This window comes from Castor canadensis, chromosome 5 (assembly GCF_047511655.1).
Source record: "Castor canadensis chromosome 5, mCasCan1.hap1v2, whole genome shotgun sequence".
Lineage (NCBI taxonomy): Eukaryota > Metazoa > Chordata > Mammalia > Rodentia > Castoridae > Castor > Castor canadensis.
Window position 1 is genome coordinate 164,086,462 of NC_133390.1, and position 18,864 is coordinate 164,105,325.

At 39.3% G+C, this 18,864-nt stretch overlaps 1 protein-coding gene and 1 non-coding gene across 3 annotated transcripts in view; one reads left to right on the forward strand and one right to left on the reverse strand.

Annotated features, from left to right (window-relative positions):
• Positions 1-17,934, forward strand: part of Top1 (DNA topoisomerase I) — an 85,779-nt gene extending 67,845 nt beyond the window's left edge. For both annotated transcript variants that reach the window (XM_020184485.2, XM_020184489.2), the window contains 8 exons: positions 7,099-7,242; positions 8,173-8,358; positions 9,106-9,174; positions 9,647-9,761; positions 11,597-11,724; positions 15,068-15,162; positions 15,519-15,668; positions 16,647-17,934. In XM_020184485.2, coding sequence (XP_020040074.1) covers positions 7,099-7,242; positions 8,173-8,358; positions 9,106-9,174; positions 9,647-9,761; positions 11,597-11,724; positions 15,068-15,162; positions 15,519-15,668; positions 16,647-16,749 — 990 coding nt within the window. In that variant the 3' untranslated portion in view covers positions 16,750-17,934. The remainder of the gene's footprint in view (positions 1-7,098; positions 7,243-8,172; positions 8,359-9,105; positions 9,175-9,646; positions 9,762-11,596; positions 11,725-15,067; positions 15,163-15,518; positions 15,669-16,646) is intronic.
• On the reverse strand, positions 5,015-5,122 carry LOC141423799 (small nucleolar RNA U13). Its single transcript, XR_012448604.1, has one exon. It is a non-coding gene; the product is annotated as a small nucleolar RNA U13 (small nucleolar RNA).
• Positions 17,935-18,864: the final 930 nt, after the last annotated feature.

The following is an 18,864-nucleotide window of genomic DNA, read 5'->3' on the forward strand; positions in this document are numbered from 1 at the left end:
GTGGTGGAATGACTCAATTGTAGACCACCTGTCTGGCAAGCGTGAGGCCCTGAGTTCAAACCCGCAATATGACCAAAAGCAAAACAAAAAAAAGATTGTACCTTAGGTGGGATTAAAGCTGTATGCCTATAATTCCAGCACTTGGGAGGTTGAGGCAGGACAATATAACGAGTCCCGGTCTTTAAAAAGAAAAGCATATCTTCAAATACATTGGTAGACAGTGGCTTTACTTTTTTGTATTGAGGTGCAGGTATACTTATCTATACTGAGACCAGATGTTCAAAATTGAAGAGTAATGCATTTTAATTCTAGAAAATTCTCACCCACTGTTTCTTCTACATATTGTAAATCATTTCAACTGTTTCTTCTTTTAGAGTCCTCTTAGATAAACATTGGAGCTTCTTAAAGCTACGTGTCTTTTTAAACTATATTTTCATATTCTTTATCTCTTGAGACCTATTCATTTTTGGGTGAATTCTCTAGAACTCCCTACCAAGTCATTTTCTTCTTATATCCAATCAAAAGTTTTTCCCATCTTTATTTCAGTTGTTACTTTTGTTTTTCTAATTTGTTTTTTATCACTATTCAGGTTTGAATTCAGGGCCTTATGCTTGCTAGACAAGTTCAAATTTCTATTTTTATTTCCTATCAGATTTTATTTGCTTTGTTTATAATTTGTTTTCCTTTTAAGTAGATTTTGTATTTTTTTCTCTTTATGAATACCAAATATATTTGAAAGCCTTTGTTAGATCATTCTATAAAATGTTATCTAAAGTGAGTTCATGTGCCAGTTAGTGTAGTTTTGTCAGTATTTTGTAGCCATTTCCCTTGTGTCTTGAAATGTGTTTGTAAACCCTTTTTACGGGAGGTAGTTTTTTTCTCTGTATCATTATCTTTTCTTTTTCTCCTCTTCCTTTCTACTGCTGTCTTTATTCCTTCCTGTCTTAGAAGCCCAACTTAGTCCAAGCTAACACAGCCCTTGCATAAAGCAAAGGGATGATTCAAGCATGATTTCACTAGCCCATTGTGTCCCGGAAGGCTATAAAGAACAAGATTTTGCTTTAGAATGTAAAGGGTAGTACTTGGTGGTTTTACTGTGTGATGTCTTCAGTATATGGGAGGCCACTAATGGGGCTTAGTACTGCTTTCTGCTCAGCTTCCAGAGATTCCTCCTATTCTAAGACTTTTTGCTGATTCTTTTTGTGGCTGTTTTACTTATTCACTTCCCCCATGTAATAACATTATACTATTCTACCCCTTCTCTGCTCTTACCAACACATTCAGCATAGGCATCATATGAGTTACAGATTTTTAACAATTTTTTATTTGAGCATTCAAGGCTAAAAAAAAAAGCACAGAGCTATAAAAGAGCTAAAGTGTGTCTCTTTGATGTACCGTGTCCTTGCCTCCTTTCTGGAAATTTGGATTGGCCTACTTATAGTCAGGCCTCAAAGGTTCTTCAAAGGATAAAGTCTTTTTGAGAGGTATAGTAACATGTGTTCCAGGTAGTGAAAAGGTTGTTCTGAACTCATTCACAATTTTCTATGTTCATCCTGGTTTATTCTGCTTTTCTACCCATGATTTCCATTATATAAACATCTTGCAAGTGTTTCTATTCCCTTTCTCTCCTGCCCTGTGCCTGATGCCAGTAGGATCTGAAATAGTATTGGAATGACAGTCTACTTTCTGGAATCTAATTTCAACCAAAGAAGCGCTCTGATCTCAGATAACCTTGGAGTTTACAATTGGGGTGCGTATTACATACTCACTAAGTACATCCAGTGCCAACTTTGTAAGCATTACCTGCTCTCATAACCCAGGAAACTAGCTCTCAGTAAGATTCTTCAAATCCTTTATGAACAGAATACATCATTTATCATGGTTTTTCAGATTTTTTCTTTATTATTTTGATGGTTCTGGGTTTGAACTCGGCCTTCTGCTTACAGTTTAAGATTTCTGCTGCTTGAGCCACACCTCAACCCATGATTTTTCTTTTAAATGACATTTAAGAAACTTTAGGATTAATGTTGATAGGACATTGTATCTAATCCTATTAAGATACTGATAAGTGTCAAATACATACTCATGCCCTATTCTCTATAACCTACATCAAAGATATATGTGCCTGCAACTTTTTAAATTATGTCTTCTAGGGATTAAAAGTCTAAGATGTGAAGGAAAATAGCTTTGCAACTTAGGAAGCTCAGATTTTGGTGAGTTTTATTAGAAAGAGAAAATAAGACATACTGTAGTCCCCTCTTACTGTGGTTTTGCTTTCCACAGTTTCAGTTGCCCATAGTCAACCACAAATCTGAAAAGTGGAAAGTTTCTGAAATAAACAGTTTGTAAGTTTGAAATTACACAGCATTCTGAATAGTGTGATGAAATCTCCTTCTATCCCACTCTTTAGCACCTGGTGCCTCAATCATCCTTTTTTCCACCTTGTCCATGCTGCATACACCACCCTCCCTTAGTCACTTAACCATATCATCTCAGTAATCAGAGTAGTTACCAGAATATTGCAGTGTTTGTGCTCTTATTCAAGTAATCCTTATTTTAATAATGTCCCCAAAGTGCAAGAATAGTGATGATGGCAATTTTGTTATATTTGTTTTTATTATTAGCTGTTATTAATCTCTTAACTATACCTAATTGATAAGTAAGACTTCATTAATAGGTATGTTTGTAGAGCAAAAACATAGTATATGTAGGGTTTGGTACTCTATACAGTTTTAGGCATACACTGGGTATCTTGGAATGTATACCCCACCCATAAGGGGTGACTAATGCATGATTTTTAGAATTGTTATATTCTGAACCTAGCTTCTTAGTATAAAATTCAAAAAGTCTTAAATGAATTTTGAAGACAATTGTAGAACTAAGTATGAGAATTAAAATATCAAGGCTGCTGTGTGATACTATGGTAGAATATCTTCTTCATCACATAAAGAGTATTTCTTATGACTCAGAAAGCCCTAAGAAGTGAAACAATAGATAAAAATGGTCTTCATTAAAATAAAAGGCATAATGTTCAGCAGACAACACCAGTAAGAAAATGTAAATATGTGTTACAGACTGAGAGAAAATACTTGCAACATGTATGAAACATGAAAATATTTGTAAAATGAAGCATTCTGTAACTCCATAATGAAAAAACAAACACCCTCATTGAAAAGAAAAAAAACTTGGATATTTTATATTAAAAAATAGGATAGGAATGGCCAATCAGTAAGCATATAATAGTGTTCAAAATCACTAATGAACAGTGAAATGAAAACTTAAAACAGTTCTAGTTATTTTTATCCAAGTGAATTGAAAAGATATGTCCACAAAAAGACATATATGAAAATGTTCATAGCAATTCAGTATTCATGAATCCAAAACTGGAAACATCCTAAGAGAATAAACACGGGTATGGTATTGTCTCAGAATATATCATATGGGATTCAGCAGTTAAAAGGAATGAACCACTGATACTGTGCAACAACATGGATGAATCTTGTTGAAAAGCCATACACAAAGTCCATACTATATGAGCCTATTTGTGTAATATTCTAAACAGCACAAATCTAATCTATGATGATAGAAATCATACTAAAGGACCATGGTTGCTTGCTGGGAAAGTGACTGTGTTCTGGAAAGATAGTCATGTTTTGAGAGCTTTCTTAATGGAGGTGTAAGTTACATGAGTTACGAATTTTCAGAACCTATTAAGCTGTTAGTTATTTTTTTTAAGATACACATTTTTTTGTTAGGATATATTTGTTATATAGGGGGATTTATAGTGTCAGTTCTGGTTAGACTTACATTGTACCTTAGTTACATTGCCCCTATCATCTCCCTCAATCACCTCCCCACCCCACTTAAAGCAATTGCAAGAGGTTTCTTTGTTCTATTTCATATAGGTATATGAAGAACAGAAAAGGTTTATGCAGAGTGAAAGGTGAATAATTTGGCTTTTGTGTTTGTTTTTTAAGACAAGTATTAGAAGAAAATTCTTAAGACTACTGATTTCTCCTCTCCCCCTTCTTTTTGGGGGTTTTTGATGGGAAGACAGGGTCTCACTGCATAGCTCAGGTTGTCCTCAAACTTACAGCTAGACTACTGACTTCTGACAAAGGAATTGTCAGAATATATGAAAAACCATACAAATCAATAATAAAAGCCCAAATATAAATACATTGAGCCAATCTCTTGTGCTTTTTAAATTACATATGTACAGGGGGTCAGAATACCATTCATCCTTTGGTGCTGTACGTGTTGCTAAACTCAAGGTCACTACCCAAGTGAGAAGTAAAGAGCCAGTTAAGAATATTGGCATTGTCACCTTCCCTAATAAAGATCACTTAGAAAGGGTTAGAAAATAGGATCTAGCCAGTTGCTGGTACAATCCTAGTATTTCAGATTCTGGGATTGGAAGAATCTCTGTTTGAGGCCAGCTCAGGCAAAAAATTTGTGAGACCCCCCCTCCATCTCAACCAATTAGTAGGCACAGTGGCATGCACCTGTCATATCAGGCTACTCGGAAGGCTGAGATCAGGAGGATCACAGTTCCAGGCCAGCCCAGGCAAAAAAGTTGGTGAGACCCCATTTCAGTGGAGATAAGCTGGGCATGATGGTATGTGCCTGTCATTGCAGCTACAGTGGGAAGTGTGGAAATTAGATCTCAGTCCAGGCCAGCCTGGGCAGAATAAGCAGATACAAAAAGGACTGGAGGCATGGCCAACCTAGCAAAGTCCTGAGTTTGAACCCTAGTACCACCAAAGGGGAAAAACAAAACCAAAAAACAGGATCTAGCTCATCTCATGTCCTGCTTTTGTAGTCTTGACACTGTTTAACGTTACTGAATGGATAACAGCTATATTAGAGAAAATACGGTTTGTCCACTAGTTTTAAAATGTCACCCAAAGAATGTCATGTTACCATGCTTCAATCCATTATGGAGAGGTGACTGAGTTGGGGGTGGAGGTAGGTGTCAAATTTTTCTTTTCATTCAGATATGTTAGTTTCTCTATTTCAGATGGGTAATGTACAAGTGTGGTAACCAAAGTTTGAGGAAGGCACTTTTCCCACAATGGCAGGAAACCCAATCCTCACTCTTGTGAACCACACACAAAAGGATCTACTGAGTTGTTTTTGATTAGACTTTGCCTCAAGACCTATGGGAAAGAGGCCACTTCTGGCTGAATACTATACTATTGATGACTTTCAGGTCCAGTTTTTTTTTAATATGTGTGTGTAGTGTTAGAAATTGTCAAAAACACCTAAAAAGTTAGCTAGCATTTGTTGCCCTTAATGCAGAGAAACTAAAGCAGATACCTTAAAAGCAACTGAGGCCAATAGGAAAAGGGGACCAGGAAGTAGAGAAAAGGTTAGATCAAAAAGAATTAACCTAGAAGGTAACACACACGCACAGGAAATTAATGTGAGTCAACTCCCTGTATAGCTATCCTTATCTCAACCAACAAAAACCCTTGTTCCTTCCTATTATGGCTTATACCCTCTCTTCAACAAAATTAGAAATAAGGGCAAAATAGTTTCTGCTGGGTATTGAGGGGGTAGCGGGGAGAGGGAGGGGGCAGAGTGGGTGGTAAGGGAGGGGGTGGGGGCAGGGGGGAGACATGACCCAAGCCTTGTATGCATATATGAATAATAAAATTTAAAAATAAATAAATAAATAAATAAATAAGAAATTGTCATAAAGATTCCCTATTAATTTATATTTGAGTATAACCTGCATCACCTTTTCTTATTTACCCTCTTAAATTTGTCAAAATGTATTTAGAAGTGTCCTAAGCACCCAGGAAGTGCTGAAATTTTCTGGTATTTCTTCTGCATCGCAAACTTCTAAATCACCCACCTCAGCAGCAGTTACTGAACCTCTTGTTTTGTAGCCAGTTTCATACAGGTAGAGATTGCTGACTTCTTAGCTGGCCCATATAAACTTTAATGTTTGAGCATTTGTTAAGATCCAGTTATGGTGGGCCTTTCTTGTTCCATGTACCCCAGATTCCTAGAGACACAGAAGCTGATTATCTTCACCATATTCTTAATGTTTCAAGAACTGTGTATCATATCAGAGGTGGGAACCAGACATATGTGGGTAGAAATCATTACTCTTTTTCTTTGTTGAGGTTAGGGAATTAAGAGCAAAGAGCAGAGATTTGTTTGTTTGGCAGTACTGGGGTTTGAACTGAGGTTTCATGGTTGCTAGGCAGGTACTCTACAACTTGAGCTACATCCCCAGGATTCTTGGATTCTTAAATTCATTTCCTGTCATCATGTCATATAGTCAGTTTTGCACCTTATAATACTCCCTGCCTCTCCAAGAGTTCTTGGCTTTTTCCCCCCTCCTTTCCTTCTCATTAATTGTTGTTTATGGGTTTATTTCCATTCAACGTGGTAGCAGAAATCTTCTCTATTACTTAATTTCAGTCTGTTCACACATTTTAGTAACCCTTTATTGGCTTTAGAATCAAAATTTAAAGCTATACCAAAAGTTCTCATGTTTATTTAAAAAAAAGTCCTCCCAGAAACATTGTTTCTCTCAGTCTAATCCATACATAAGTTAGAAATGGTGAATAATTTCAGCTGTTTCTAGAAGTCGTTGTGTTCCTTGGTAATTACATGTTACAGTCTTTGGTTCAGCTTCTTTGACTACTTCATCAGACTGGGAAGGGCAATCTTAAATCTAAAGGAATTTATTGCTAGCAGAAAACTGCTGTTGGGTCACAGATTCAGCAGCAAGACTGTGTTGATAATGAGGGAAATGGGGATGTTTATATCCTTTGTGTTGACAGAAGCCAATTTTTGGGACATGCCATGTGCGCTCTTCCCAAGAGCATGAGCATTTTACACTATGAAAGCCAAAAGCTTTCTTAGCAATTAAAAGGAGCGAGTTGAGCTTCACAGTGAAAATGGGACAGTGTGTGTTCTTGTCAGGTTTAATGTCTCAGACTTTCTCTTCAGTTCTTTTTTTTTCAATTTTGCTTAAGCTCAACTTCCTGCTCTGGTTCAGAGTTCTGAACTTGACTCTTCAAAGGCTGTCATGCTCCACTTACCCCTAAGCAATCCACTTTTGGGGTTGGGTCTTTCCAGGGTGAGAAAGACTGGCAAAAATATGAGACTGCTCGGCGACTGAAGAAGTGTGTAGATAAGATCCGAAACCAGTATCGGGAAGACTGGAAGTCCAAAGAAATGAAAGTCCGGCAGAGAGCTGTAGCCCTGTACTTCATTGACAAGGTGAGAGCAGCCTCCTGTCAGCAGTGGCCAGCGTTCAGGTGCAGGGAGTGTTGCTCCGTCCTAGGTCCTGAGCCAAGTACTGGGTGGCAGGGGCAGGAGGAAGGAGCAACAGTGACGCCTTGACACCCCTGTCTTACTTGTATCAGGTCCAGCCCAGTAGGGGAGAAGACATGGAGAGAGAGAGAGATCCACAGTATGTCCACTGCTGAGTACAGTCTGCCTAATAGGAAGAACTGCATAGTTCTGAATGTTGGAAATACAGTGATGTTTTCAAACTTTTTGATCATGGCTCCCAATAAAAAATAGTTATTTTACATCACAACCCAATACATATAAATGTATTTATGTGTAACGGAATTCCACAAAAATTTCACAAACCAGTGCTTAGCCTTACTATGAACAGTGAATTCCACTATTTCTTCTCTATTTCATTTGTTTACAAAGATTATAATCCATAAATTGGCTAAACAGTCCATTAATTTATCACAACTACAGTTTGATAGATTAATCTACAGAGCTATAGATTACTTTCTTAGTATTTACAAGAAAAATTTTTCATTTCTCTCCAATTTTGCTATTTATATTTTAGCATAAATTCTGAATTAGAACAAAAAATAAGACACTAGTTTTTCAAATCTGATTGCCCAGAATAAAAATGTTCTTATTTCCTTTTTTTCCCCCTCCCTTCCTTTCGTGTCTCCAGTTTCAAGGATGGAGTAGAGAAGCTTAGATTTTTGAATTTAGTGTCCTTGTGGCTTCCATAGAAGTTCTGACAATGCAGAATCTAGAGTTTCCAAGCTATGCAGATTGATGCCCTGTTCCCAAGGAGAATTGGGAGGCTTCTATTTTGAGTTCCCTAGAGGTCCTATTAGGCTTATCTCTTTTCATTCATGCTCATCTTTTTCTTCATTGTCTTTCTTCCCTGGGCAGCTTGCTCTGAGAGCAGGCAATGAGAAGGAAGAAGGAGAAACAGCTGACACCGTGGGTTGCTGTTCACTTCGAGTGGAGCACATCAGCCTGCACCCAGAATTGGATGGTCAGGAATATGTAGTAGAGTTTGACTTCCTTGGGAAGGATTCAATCAGATACTATAACAAGGTTCCAGTTGAAAAACGAGTAAGTTAATGTGGTCTGTGATTCCTAGTTTGCTTTTTAATTTGTTTATTCATTCAAGTATTTAGTGAATGCTGCTTTGCACTTTGCTGGGCACTAGCAAAAATTACTTGAAAGGGGAAAAGTATATACCTCCTTTTAGTCCCTGTCCCTCATCCTGTGCTACTTTTTGGGAATGAGGAACCATCTCTTGCAGCAGTATTCAACAAAGACAGCTGACCCTCACAGCAAACTCAGCCACACTGTTTTAATGATTGAACCACATTTCAGCATTGGCTGGTTATGCTGCACATTCATCCCATACACTTTGCTCAGCCCTACCCAATTTCTGACTAAATAAAACAGTAATCCTTTAGCCCCCAGATCTCTTGAGTCCAGCATGATAGAGGGTGCTGCACCTTCATAGTCCCAACCTAATCTTTCCCAAAGGTTTGATCTTGAAACAGCCCTGTAGAGTACAGGAAACTAGCGATTCAGCCCTTTAGATAACATCATATCAATGTAAATTTATGTAGCTGGTAAGTACTGTGTGACTATATGGAGTATATTCTTAGGAAATACTGAAATCTCTAGGAGCAAAGGTCTATAATAAAATGGCTCAAAAGGTATATATATACATAAGTACACATAGTGAGAATCTGGGAAAAGGATGAATGGGTGGTCCTTGTGACTTTCTTATTTTTTGTAAGTTTTTTTGAGCTTGAAAGGTTTTAAAAAGAGTATTAATTAGATTTCACTTGCTTCTTCTAGGTTTTTAAGAACTTGCAACTATTTATGGAGAACAAGCAGCCTGAGGATGATCTCTTTGATAGACTCAATGTGAGTGGATACAGTGCACTGGGCTTCAGGGAGTCCAGGCCCTCCCTTGAAGCACACAGAGAAGCTGTGGCCTGGAAAAGACACCTCCCAACTGCAGAATACTGCCAAAGTCCTGAGACAGGGAGTACGAGAGCCCTGCCTTTTATCCTCCCCTGTTCCCTGTAGAGCCTTTCCTTGACTCAGTGCCCCACCACCTCTGCTAGAGACCCAGGATTTCTTACCAGAGAAGATCTTAATAGGGAAGGACAAATCTGCTTTATTAACCTGCTTAAGATTGAAATGCTTTATATGGAATCCTCATGTACTCCTATAATCTGGAGTTATTTTCCCAACTTCTCACTTGAAGAGCAATAAACTTGACAAGATTGTGACTGTACTGGCATAATGACTCCCAAGACATGCCAGAGGATAAGGTAGTATGGCTTTTAAACCTTCAGTCACAACATTTTCTCTGTTGCCTTGTCTCCTCCAGACTGGTATTCTAAATAAGCATCTTCAGGATCTCATGGAAGGCTTGACAGCCAAGGTGTTCCGCACATACAATGCCTCTATCACGCTACAGCAGCAGCTAAAAGAACTGACAGCTCGTAAGTATCTGCTAATGATGCCAATGTCCTTGCCATTGTGACCAGAAACTTCGGCTTCAGACATCTAGTAGAGAGCTAAGACTTAGTTGTATAAACATAGGATCAGCGCTGTTTCTCCCACTCTTACCCCAGTTTTTAAATTAATTTCATAGAATGCTGACAGGAGCTTTCCATCTGCTCTGAAAAATGTCTGCATTTGTTTTATATATGTTATTTAAAAGTTCACAAGGTGAAAACATAGCGCTGTGATATTCTGTTAAATTGGAGAGAGTTGTCATGGTTACCAGAAAAATACAGCAACAAATCCTTTCCCTACAGTTTCTGCCTTTAACACACAGAGACCTGGGGCCAAGTTACTACTACAGAATTTCCACTGTCCTGTGTAAATTTGTCAATAGACTACGAGCTAGAAGAGCCAGAGACGGGTATGATGAGGGTTGGTACTTTAAGGTGGGATAAAGAATGCCACAAAATTCTTTGGATGACATTCATAATTTTTCTTTTTAAATAATATATTGCTTTGTAGCTCAAAAATGTAAAACTTAAGGTCCTCTCATCTCTCCCCTCCTCTACAGACTTCTCCCAGTTCTACTTTTTTTTTTCTTTGTGGTGTGTGTGTGTATGTGCACGCACACTAGGTATTGAACCCAGGCCCTCAAAGCACTCTGCCATTTGAGCCATGTCTCCAACCCTTTTGTTTTTATTTTTATTTTTATTTTTGATAGAGGGTCTCAGTAACTGTCTCTGCCTCCAAAGTAACTGGAATTGCCTGCATGTGCCACCAAGCACAGCCCCAATTCCACAGTTTCTTTAGGGTACATTGGGCATGTAGGTGGGAAGTAGGGAATGAGGTGAGCAGAAGAGTCCTTGGCCAGACTTCCTGGGTAAAAGAAAGGTGTATATTTCACTATAATATTAAAAGACATCAGCACCAGTAGCTCATGCCTTTAATCCTAGCTGCTTGGGAGGCTGAGATTGGTTCTAGTCCAGCCCAAGCAAATAGTTCCAGAAACCCTATCTCCAAAATAACCAGCGCAAAATGGACTGGGGGGCGTGGCTCAAGCAGTGGAGCACCTACTTTGCAAGTAGAAAACTTGAGTTCAAAACTGCAGTGGCACTCATACATTTCAAAGTACTCAGGAGGCTGAGGCAAGAGGACTGTTTGAGCTCAGGAATTTAGGACCAGCCTGGGCTACCATGTAGTGAGACCTGGTCTCAAATAGATAGATTAGATAGATAGATAGATTAGATAGATAGATAGATAGATCTAATAGAGACCCATAATTCCTCTTGTGATGGAAATTGGCTTACACAGAAACTTCCTGCTGTAATTTTCTTTTTTGGCAGTACTGGGGTTTGTACTTGCTAGGCAGGTGTTCTACCATTTCATCAATACCTTCAACCCTTTTTGCTCTGTTTATTTTGGAGATAGAGTCTTACTTTCTGCCTAGGCCAGCCTGGACTATAATCCTCCTATTTTATGCTTCCCAGGTTCCTACTCACTAGGATGATAGGAGTGTGCCACCATGCCTAGCTCTTTTTCCATTGAGATAGCTTCTCACAAACTTTTTTTTTTTTTTTTTAAATGAGGGCTACCCTAGAACTGTGATCCTCCACATTTCAGCCTTCCAAGTACCTAGGATTATAGGCATGAGCTACTGGTGCCCAGGTGTCATTTTCTTATGACCACTGACTCTCAAATTTTGACCCTGTACCTTGGAAGAAACTTGAATTGAGATAAAAGCCAGTAATGTAATGGAGACAAAGCCCTGAGGAAGATACTTCATGTACCTTGGTATACAAACTGACTCTCTTACTATCTTGTTTCTTTACAGCGGATGAAAACATTCCAGCAAAGATTCTTTCTTATAACCGTGCCAATCGAGCTGTTGCAATTCTTTGTAACCATCAGAGGGCACCACCAAAAACTTTTGAGAAGTCTATGATGAATTTGCAGTCTAAGGTATCTTGTGTTGGGCTGATGGGGTAGCAAAATGAAGGGAATCATTTCTGCTGTGGGCAGATCGTCTGAACCTGAGAGGCTTTTGAAATGTGGCCTTCTGGGCCCAGGTTATACAGCAGACCACTCTGGGTCTGTTCTGGAAGATAGGTCCATGCTAAAGGTAAACAAATGGAGATGGTATAATACTATCTATGACTATCAGGCTGTCTACCGTTCCACAAGTTTCTGTGCTGTGGACAGAAGTTATGTAATGATCACCTTCTATTTTGAAATGCTAACTTTGGTTCACCCTTTAAATTCTTATTAATTGTCCTGACTGTACACAAGGAAAGTGGATAAGAGAATCTGGGTCATGGGTGTAGCTCAGGGGTAGAACACTTGCCTGGCATGCACAAGGCCCTGGATTCTGTTCCAAACACCACAAAAATAAATAATAAATAAATAAACGCTTTAAAAAAAAAAAAAAAAAGTCTTACTACCACACCCAGAAATAGGACATTTCTACTGTATCTAGGGTGTATCTCAGTGGTGGAGCCTGTCTGTGTGTAGCATGCACAAGGCCCAATGCTTAGGAGGGAGGGGAACAACTTCCAAATTAGCTTGAAATTAAAATAATAAAACAATGATATTTAAGTTCTCACTTACCCTAGCACTGTTTTTATTTTTACACATTCTACATGAATCATTTCATGTAGTTCATCAAACATCTGTTGATTATTGGCTGTGTGCCAGATACAATTGTGCCCTAGAGGGAAAGACTGATGTGCAAACAAGTTGGTGCTGTTCTGCTTTGATTGTAACTCTCCTCCCTCTGAGTCTGCTTGCTGATAAGCATTTCTGTCTTAGCAATAACTACATAACTAATCCATCTGAATTTCTCATCCATAATGAGAATCTGCAAGTATTTCACTGTAGAACAGATAAATAGGGTTACAAAAGAAACCAATTATGTCGATAAAGTTAAGATACATTTTAAAAAATTGTGGTATAGGAATTATTGTGCTTCCTTAGTAACATCTTGAGGTAGTTCTAATAATTACTCTAAATTTCAAGATAGTAATATAAATGATATTTCAAGAGTTCTAGAACTGAAATGTATGAAAATATCTGATATCTATTGGTGATAGTTATAGGTACTCCGTATATTTGTTCCACACATTCATAATTGAAGAAGAAATACTAAATGTCAACTAAAAATTAATGAAAATACAAATGTAATTTTTTTTTCTTCCCCATACAAGTTTGTGAAATTCTGTACTTTGGCAACTGGGGTTTAAAAACCGGTGAGGTGCCGGGTGCTGGTGGCTTACACCTGTAATCCTAACTACCTAGGAGGTTGAGATCAGGAGAATCATAGTTCGAGGCCAGGCAAATAGTTTGCAAGACCCTTATCTCCAAAAAAATCAGTGCAAAGTGGACTGGAGGTGTGGCTCAAGTAATGGAGTACTTGCTTTGCAACTGTAAATTCCTGAGTTCAAAACCTGAGTCTCACCAGAAAAATACAAACAAAAAAAGAACTGCTGTGGAGGCCTAGAGGTGTGGCTCAAGTAGACCTTAAGTTGAGAGAGAGAGGAGAGAAGGAGGGAGGGACAGAGAGAGAGGGAGGGAGGGAGGGAGGGAAGGGGGAAGGGACAGAGAAAGAGAGAATACCTACATGTGGGACCAAAACCACACTACAATATAGAGTTTCTGCTACAGATGCCCTCTGGCTTTTCTGAAGGGATGTCTGTATCCACAGTGAGTAAACATACATCCACAGACTTCTTGAATCCCTGCACTGCAGGGTTGGCAACCCCACAGACTGCCTGTTCTAGCAGTTACCCTCTGCTGCCTTGCTGTTAAATGGAGGTTATCTGGTGTTACTTGCACTCCTCATGTTATTGTTCCAAGCCAGAAATCAAAGCATGAATATTCTGGTGCTGTTTACCCAATTCAGGAGACTCTCCCTGGAACATGAGGAGGTCATGTGTTGCTCTCACTCTGGAACCACTGTTTGAACAGCTCAGGCTGCCTGCCAGACGAGCCCTCCAAGACCAGGAACCCTCTGCTATATGCCCACAAAGCAAACACACGCCCATTTGCCAAGTGAATCAATGGAACCTTTGATACTTTGAGAGAACTTGACATAATCTGCCAATTTAGCACTGACAGAAATGGTTAAAAAATTGCGGTTTGCTGCATTTCTAGCCTAAGAAGAATCTAGCTAGTGGCGTCTGTGATGCTTTTGTGTATAGAATTAGTTCCTTCAACTTGACTGTGAATAACATAGATGTTGGAAGTAAGCCACTCATAGTAAAACATATTTAATGATTCTTTCACAATGGCAGCCTCTGTTTCTAATATTGGGCTCCGTGTATTTGTGTGTGTATCTAAAAAAATTCTAGGCTTTAGTGAACAACAGCCCAGTGTGTGTGCATCAAGCATGTATGTACTCTAGGATCTTCTTGACCTTGCAGGTCAGCAGGGTGATCACAGGAATGGGGTTCTCCTGTCCCCAGCAGCACAAGCCCACTGGATTGAGCTTTAGCCCAATGGCATTACCTGCTGCTGCCCCTAAGCAGCATTCTAAGAGGAGCTTAGATTTTCCAGAGGTGCTTCAAGGGCTCTAATAAGCAAGGAAGGAGAAGACTGCCTGTCTCTTCTGTTAGAATACAGATTCCATAAGGTTTCCTTTAGGGAAGAAGACCTCTGTAGCTAAAAATGTTTTCACATCTCTGCTTTTGAGAGAATAAATTTCCATCTCATCTCAGACTTAAAACAGAAAGCCAAAGCCAGGTCATGACATTGTTTTAATTTGAGACAGGTTAGCTGAGCCTTTTTTTTTGTTTTTTTGTTTTTTTAATAGTTTCTTACTGATTCTCTTCAGTGCATCCTTTTTTTTTTTTTTCCCTTAAGCTGGCAACTCCTTTCCAGATTGCTGGCAGAATGTGAGTTGAGTTTGCTCGGTAGATGCATGTGTCTAACCTCGACTTCCTTAAGAACTTCTACATTATTCTTGGAATGAAGGCTAAAACCTGATCCATTTGGTGAACAGCTGTCATTTGGACTCTGTCTAAAGCCAGAGTGTTCTCTGCTTCAAAGATTAGCATCTAGATTTCCAAGTTACTGCCCTTATAGAACTTCATTTTTTGAGGGATTGCTGAAGAACATAAATGAGCAAAGAGTTGAATTCAGGAGTCACTGTGACCTTCTGCCTCCATCATACCACCCGTGTTTTTACCTGAGAAACCACTATGGAAATAGTCTAGTGAAGATAACTCCCAGGTTTCACCTTTGATGGATCCTTTCTTTTTTAATCTGGCTCATTTTGCTGCTAACTTTACTGCTGTTTTTCCTCATCTAGATTGATGCCAAAAAGGATCAGTTAGCAGATGCTCGAAGAGACCTGAAAAGTGCAAAGGCTGATGCCAAAGTCATGAAGGATGCAAAGACCAAGAAGTATGTACCTCATATTGTGCAAAGTCCGGTTGATTGAGAAAACAGTTGGCAGCATCACTGAGGCCCTGGTGTCTAGCTGTTCTAGGGTGTATTTTTGTTTTTCTTTTATTTTCTTTAGATAGGGTCTCACTGTGTAGGCCAGGCTGGCCTCAACCCTCCTGCTTTAACCTCTGGAGTGATGGGATTACAGGTGTGCACCACCACACCTGACTTGTTTTCTAGGATTTCTGACCGGTATCTTGGAAATCTCTCTGTGGCCCTTTTATGGTTTTACTGTTTGTAAGTGGCAGGGTAGAGTTGCAGTGTTCTATTGTCAGAGGCTAGGCTTGGTGTTGATGACTCTGCTGTTATTACAGGGTAGTAGAGTCAAAGAAGAAGGCTGTACAGAGACTGGAAGAGCAGTTGATGAAGCTGGAAGTTCAGGCCACAGACCGGGAGGAGAATAAACAAATTGCCTTGGGAACCTCCAAACTCAATTATTTGGACCCTAGAATCTCAGTGGCTTGGTAAGCACTGAGCCTTTTTACAGATCCTGGTTTTGGCTGGAAAAAGGCTAAGGGGGATTCTTAGAGCTAAGCTGCACACTTCTTGTCCTCCTTGGAAACCTCTGGCTTCTGCTACGTACTTGGGGCTGTAATTGCTCAGTCAGTCTACAAGTGCAGTGGAATGTCCTTGATGGATAGATACTCCTTAAGGAGTCAATCCTACTATCCTCAAGTGTGTTTATGTTGTTTTAAAGAGGTAGATGCAGTCTCTCTCTCTCTCTCTCTCTCCCCCTCCTCTTTCTGGAACTTTAGGTCAGAAGTAGAAACTCTTAGCCCTTACTGAAGGACATTTGGAAGAGTCTATTCATCTACACTTAAACAGAACTTTTCAGTGAAATTTTTGCAAGTGAAGGAAGAAAAGTAGAATGAGAGAGCAAAAATAGTATGGATCAGAGCAACCTATACAAAGAGGTAGAGGAGTCTTTTAACAAAGGGACATAAATGCCATTTCATTCTCTCATAGAATAAGGTCCAAAATAAGTACACTTATTTTTTGGAGATGTTTAATTAGGTTGAGTTGTTAAATTCTGAGCATAAGTGGCAGTATCACCCCCTGTGGTACTGCTTTTCCACCCCAGTCTGTACTCCAGGGGTTGGACTTAACTCTTGAGAGGCAGTATGGTTCTGAAGCCAAACTGCTTGGGTTAAATTTTCAGGCCCATCACTTATTATGTAACATAATTACTTAACACCCCCCCCCCTTTTTTTTTTCCCCATCTGTACCATTTTCTTTTGTCTAATCCGTAGTAGCACCTACTTCAGAGATCAATGTCATGACTAAATGAATTGATAACATTAAGCCCCTTGGAACATACATGGTACAACATTAATTCACATCCTCACCAGACAAATATGAAGAAGATGGCACATCCCAACCCCAGGCCTCTGGTCCTGGGACATTGCTGAGTCACACTAACTGCCTGTCTCCCTTGTTTGCAGGTGCAAGAAGTGGGGGGTCCCGATCGAGAAAATTTACAACAAAACCCAGCGGGAGAAGTTTGCGTGGGCCATCGACATGGCTGATGAGGACTACGAGTTCTAGCCAGTCTCAAGGGGCAGGGTTCTGTGAAAAAGAGCAGTGTGGTTTGGGGAAGATGGATAAACTGTGAGCCTTGCTTGCCTTCATACCTGAGGAAGAAAGGCAGCAAGTCTTAACAAACCAACATCTTTGCAAAAAGATAAACCTGGAGCTATTATAAGGGAGAGCTGAGCCAGTTGTCCTATGGACAACTTATTTAAAAATATTTCAGATATCAAAATTCTAGCTGTATGATTTGTTTTGAATTTTGTTTTTATTTTCAAGAGGGCAAGTGGATGGGAATTTGTCAGCATTCTGCCAGGCAAATTCAGTTTTACTGAAGCATTTGGATCTCTTAGCTACTGTATGCGAAGTCCGATTATATTGGTGCGTTTTTACAGTTAGGGTTTTGCAATAACTTCTATATTTTAATAGAAACGAATTCCTAAACTCCCTCCTTTCTCCCCCATTTCAGGAATTTAAAATTAAGTAGAACAAAAACCCAGCGCACCTGTTACTCTATTGTCATGGGAATCAGTTTTCATTAAACTTGAAGCAGTCGTGACATGGCAGTGTTTTGGTTCAGACACCTGTTCACAGAAAAGCATGATGGGAAAATATTTCCTGACTTGAGTGTTCCTTTTTAAATGTGAATTTTTATTTCTTTTTAATTATTTTAAAATATTTAAACCTTTTTCTTGATCTTAAAGATCGTGTAGATTGGGGTTGGGGAGGGATGAAGGGCGAGTGAGTCTAAGGATAATGAAATAATCAGTGACTGAAACCATTTTCCCATCATCCTTTGTTCTGAGCATTCTTTGTACCCTTTAAGATACTTATCTACTTCTTTTTAAAACCCAGTCTTTCACTTGAGAGATTCTATGGTATAAGAAGTTCCACAGGTCAGAAAATTTAGAGGAAAATGAGTATTTGGTCCAAAAAAAAAAAAAAGAGAAAATAATCAAGATTTTAGGGCTTTTATTTTTTCTTTTGTAATTGTGTAAAAAATGGAGAAAAACCCATAAAAAGCAGAATTTTAATGTGAAGACTTTTTTTGCTATAATCATTAGTTTTAGAGGCATTGTTAGTTTAGTGTGCGTGCAGAGTCCATTTCCCACATCTTTCCTCAAGTATCTTCTATTTTTATCATGAATTCCCTTTTAATCAACTGTAGGTTATTTAAAATAAATTCCTACAACTTAATGAAAACTTAAGTGTCCGCCTCTTTGTTAATGAGGGCCCAGGCTTTGGGGCTGGAATTTAGTGTGGGATGTGGTCTGACAGCTCAGGACAGCAAGAGTAGGAAGAAGATGAAAGGGTACATCTGTCCTACTGTATTGGGTGTGGACTAAAGTGGACCCAAATTCCACATCCCTAGCCAAAACAGGCCCCCAAAAATAAGAGGATACAGAAACCCACATAGATCTGAAACCCAGTGTGGGTAATATCATTTAACAAGACAGAATCAAGTGTATTTATTTGGGAGGTGGATTTTTGGCAAGCTTTCCATGCATGTGACTGGCCAGAAGGTCACTTCTTAGGTTTGCTTATGTGGCTAAGCCTCTAGTCAGGATGGAAAGAATTAAGAGTAGTGAGTAAATTAGAACACACGATCCCAGAAGCCCCCTCCCAGGTAGAAAGGAGACTTCTCCCTGCACTGATTGATTGGTTGAAAGATGGAGTGATCTGGGATCAGTTCCCTGTCCTCTGGGTATCCTAGCTGGCCACAGTCACTACCAAAATCTTTCCATCATTCTAGGTTAGTTAAGTGGTGAGGTCTTCAGGTCAAAGGGAGCAGGAAGGTCAGAAGCAGTTACTGAGTGAAAGGACCCTGGGCCCTCTAGCTTGTTGACAGGACCAGATACATTCAGGGATCATTCAGAGCCATTTCCTTGATTTTCTCAATACTTGCTGATGGTTGGCCCACAGTAGAGAATTCTGGGGGTCGTTGACAGGCTATATTTCATTGACCAGCATAAAAAACAGCACAACCCCAGGGAATGAAGAGAGTTATGTAGCCATTATTGCTTTGGAGCAAGAGATTGCAACCAGGTTTTAAATTTTCTTGTGGTGTTGAGGTAGAGCCAGACCATGGAACATAAGGAATAGCAACAGAGGCTTTTCAGGTATCCAAGTGAC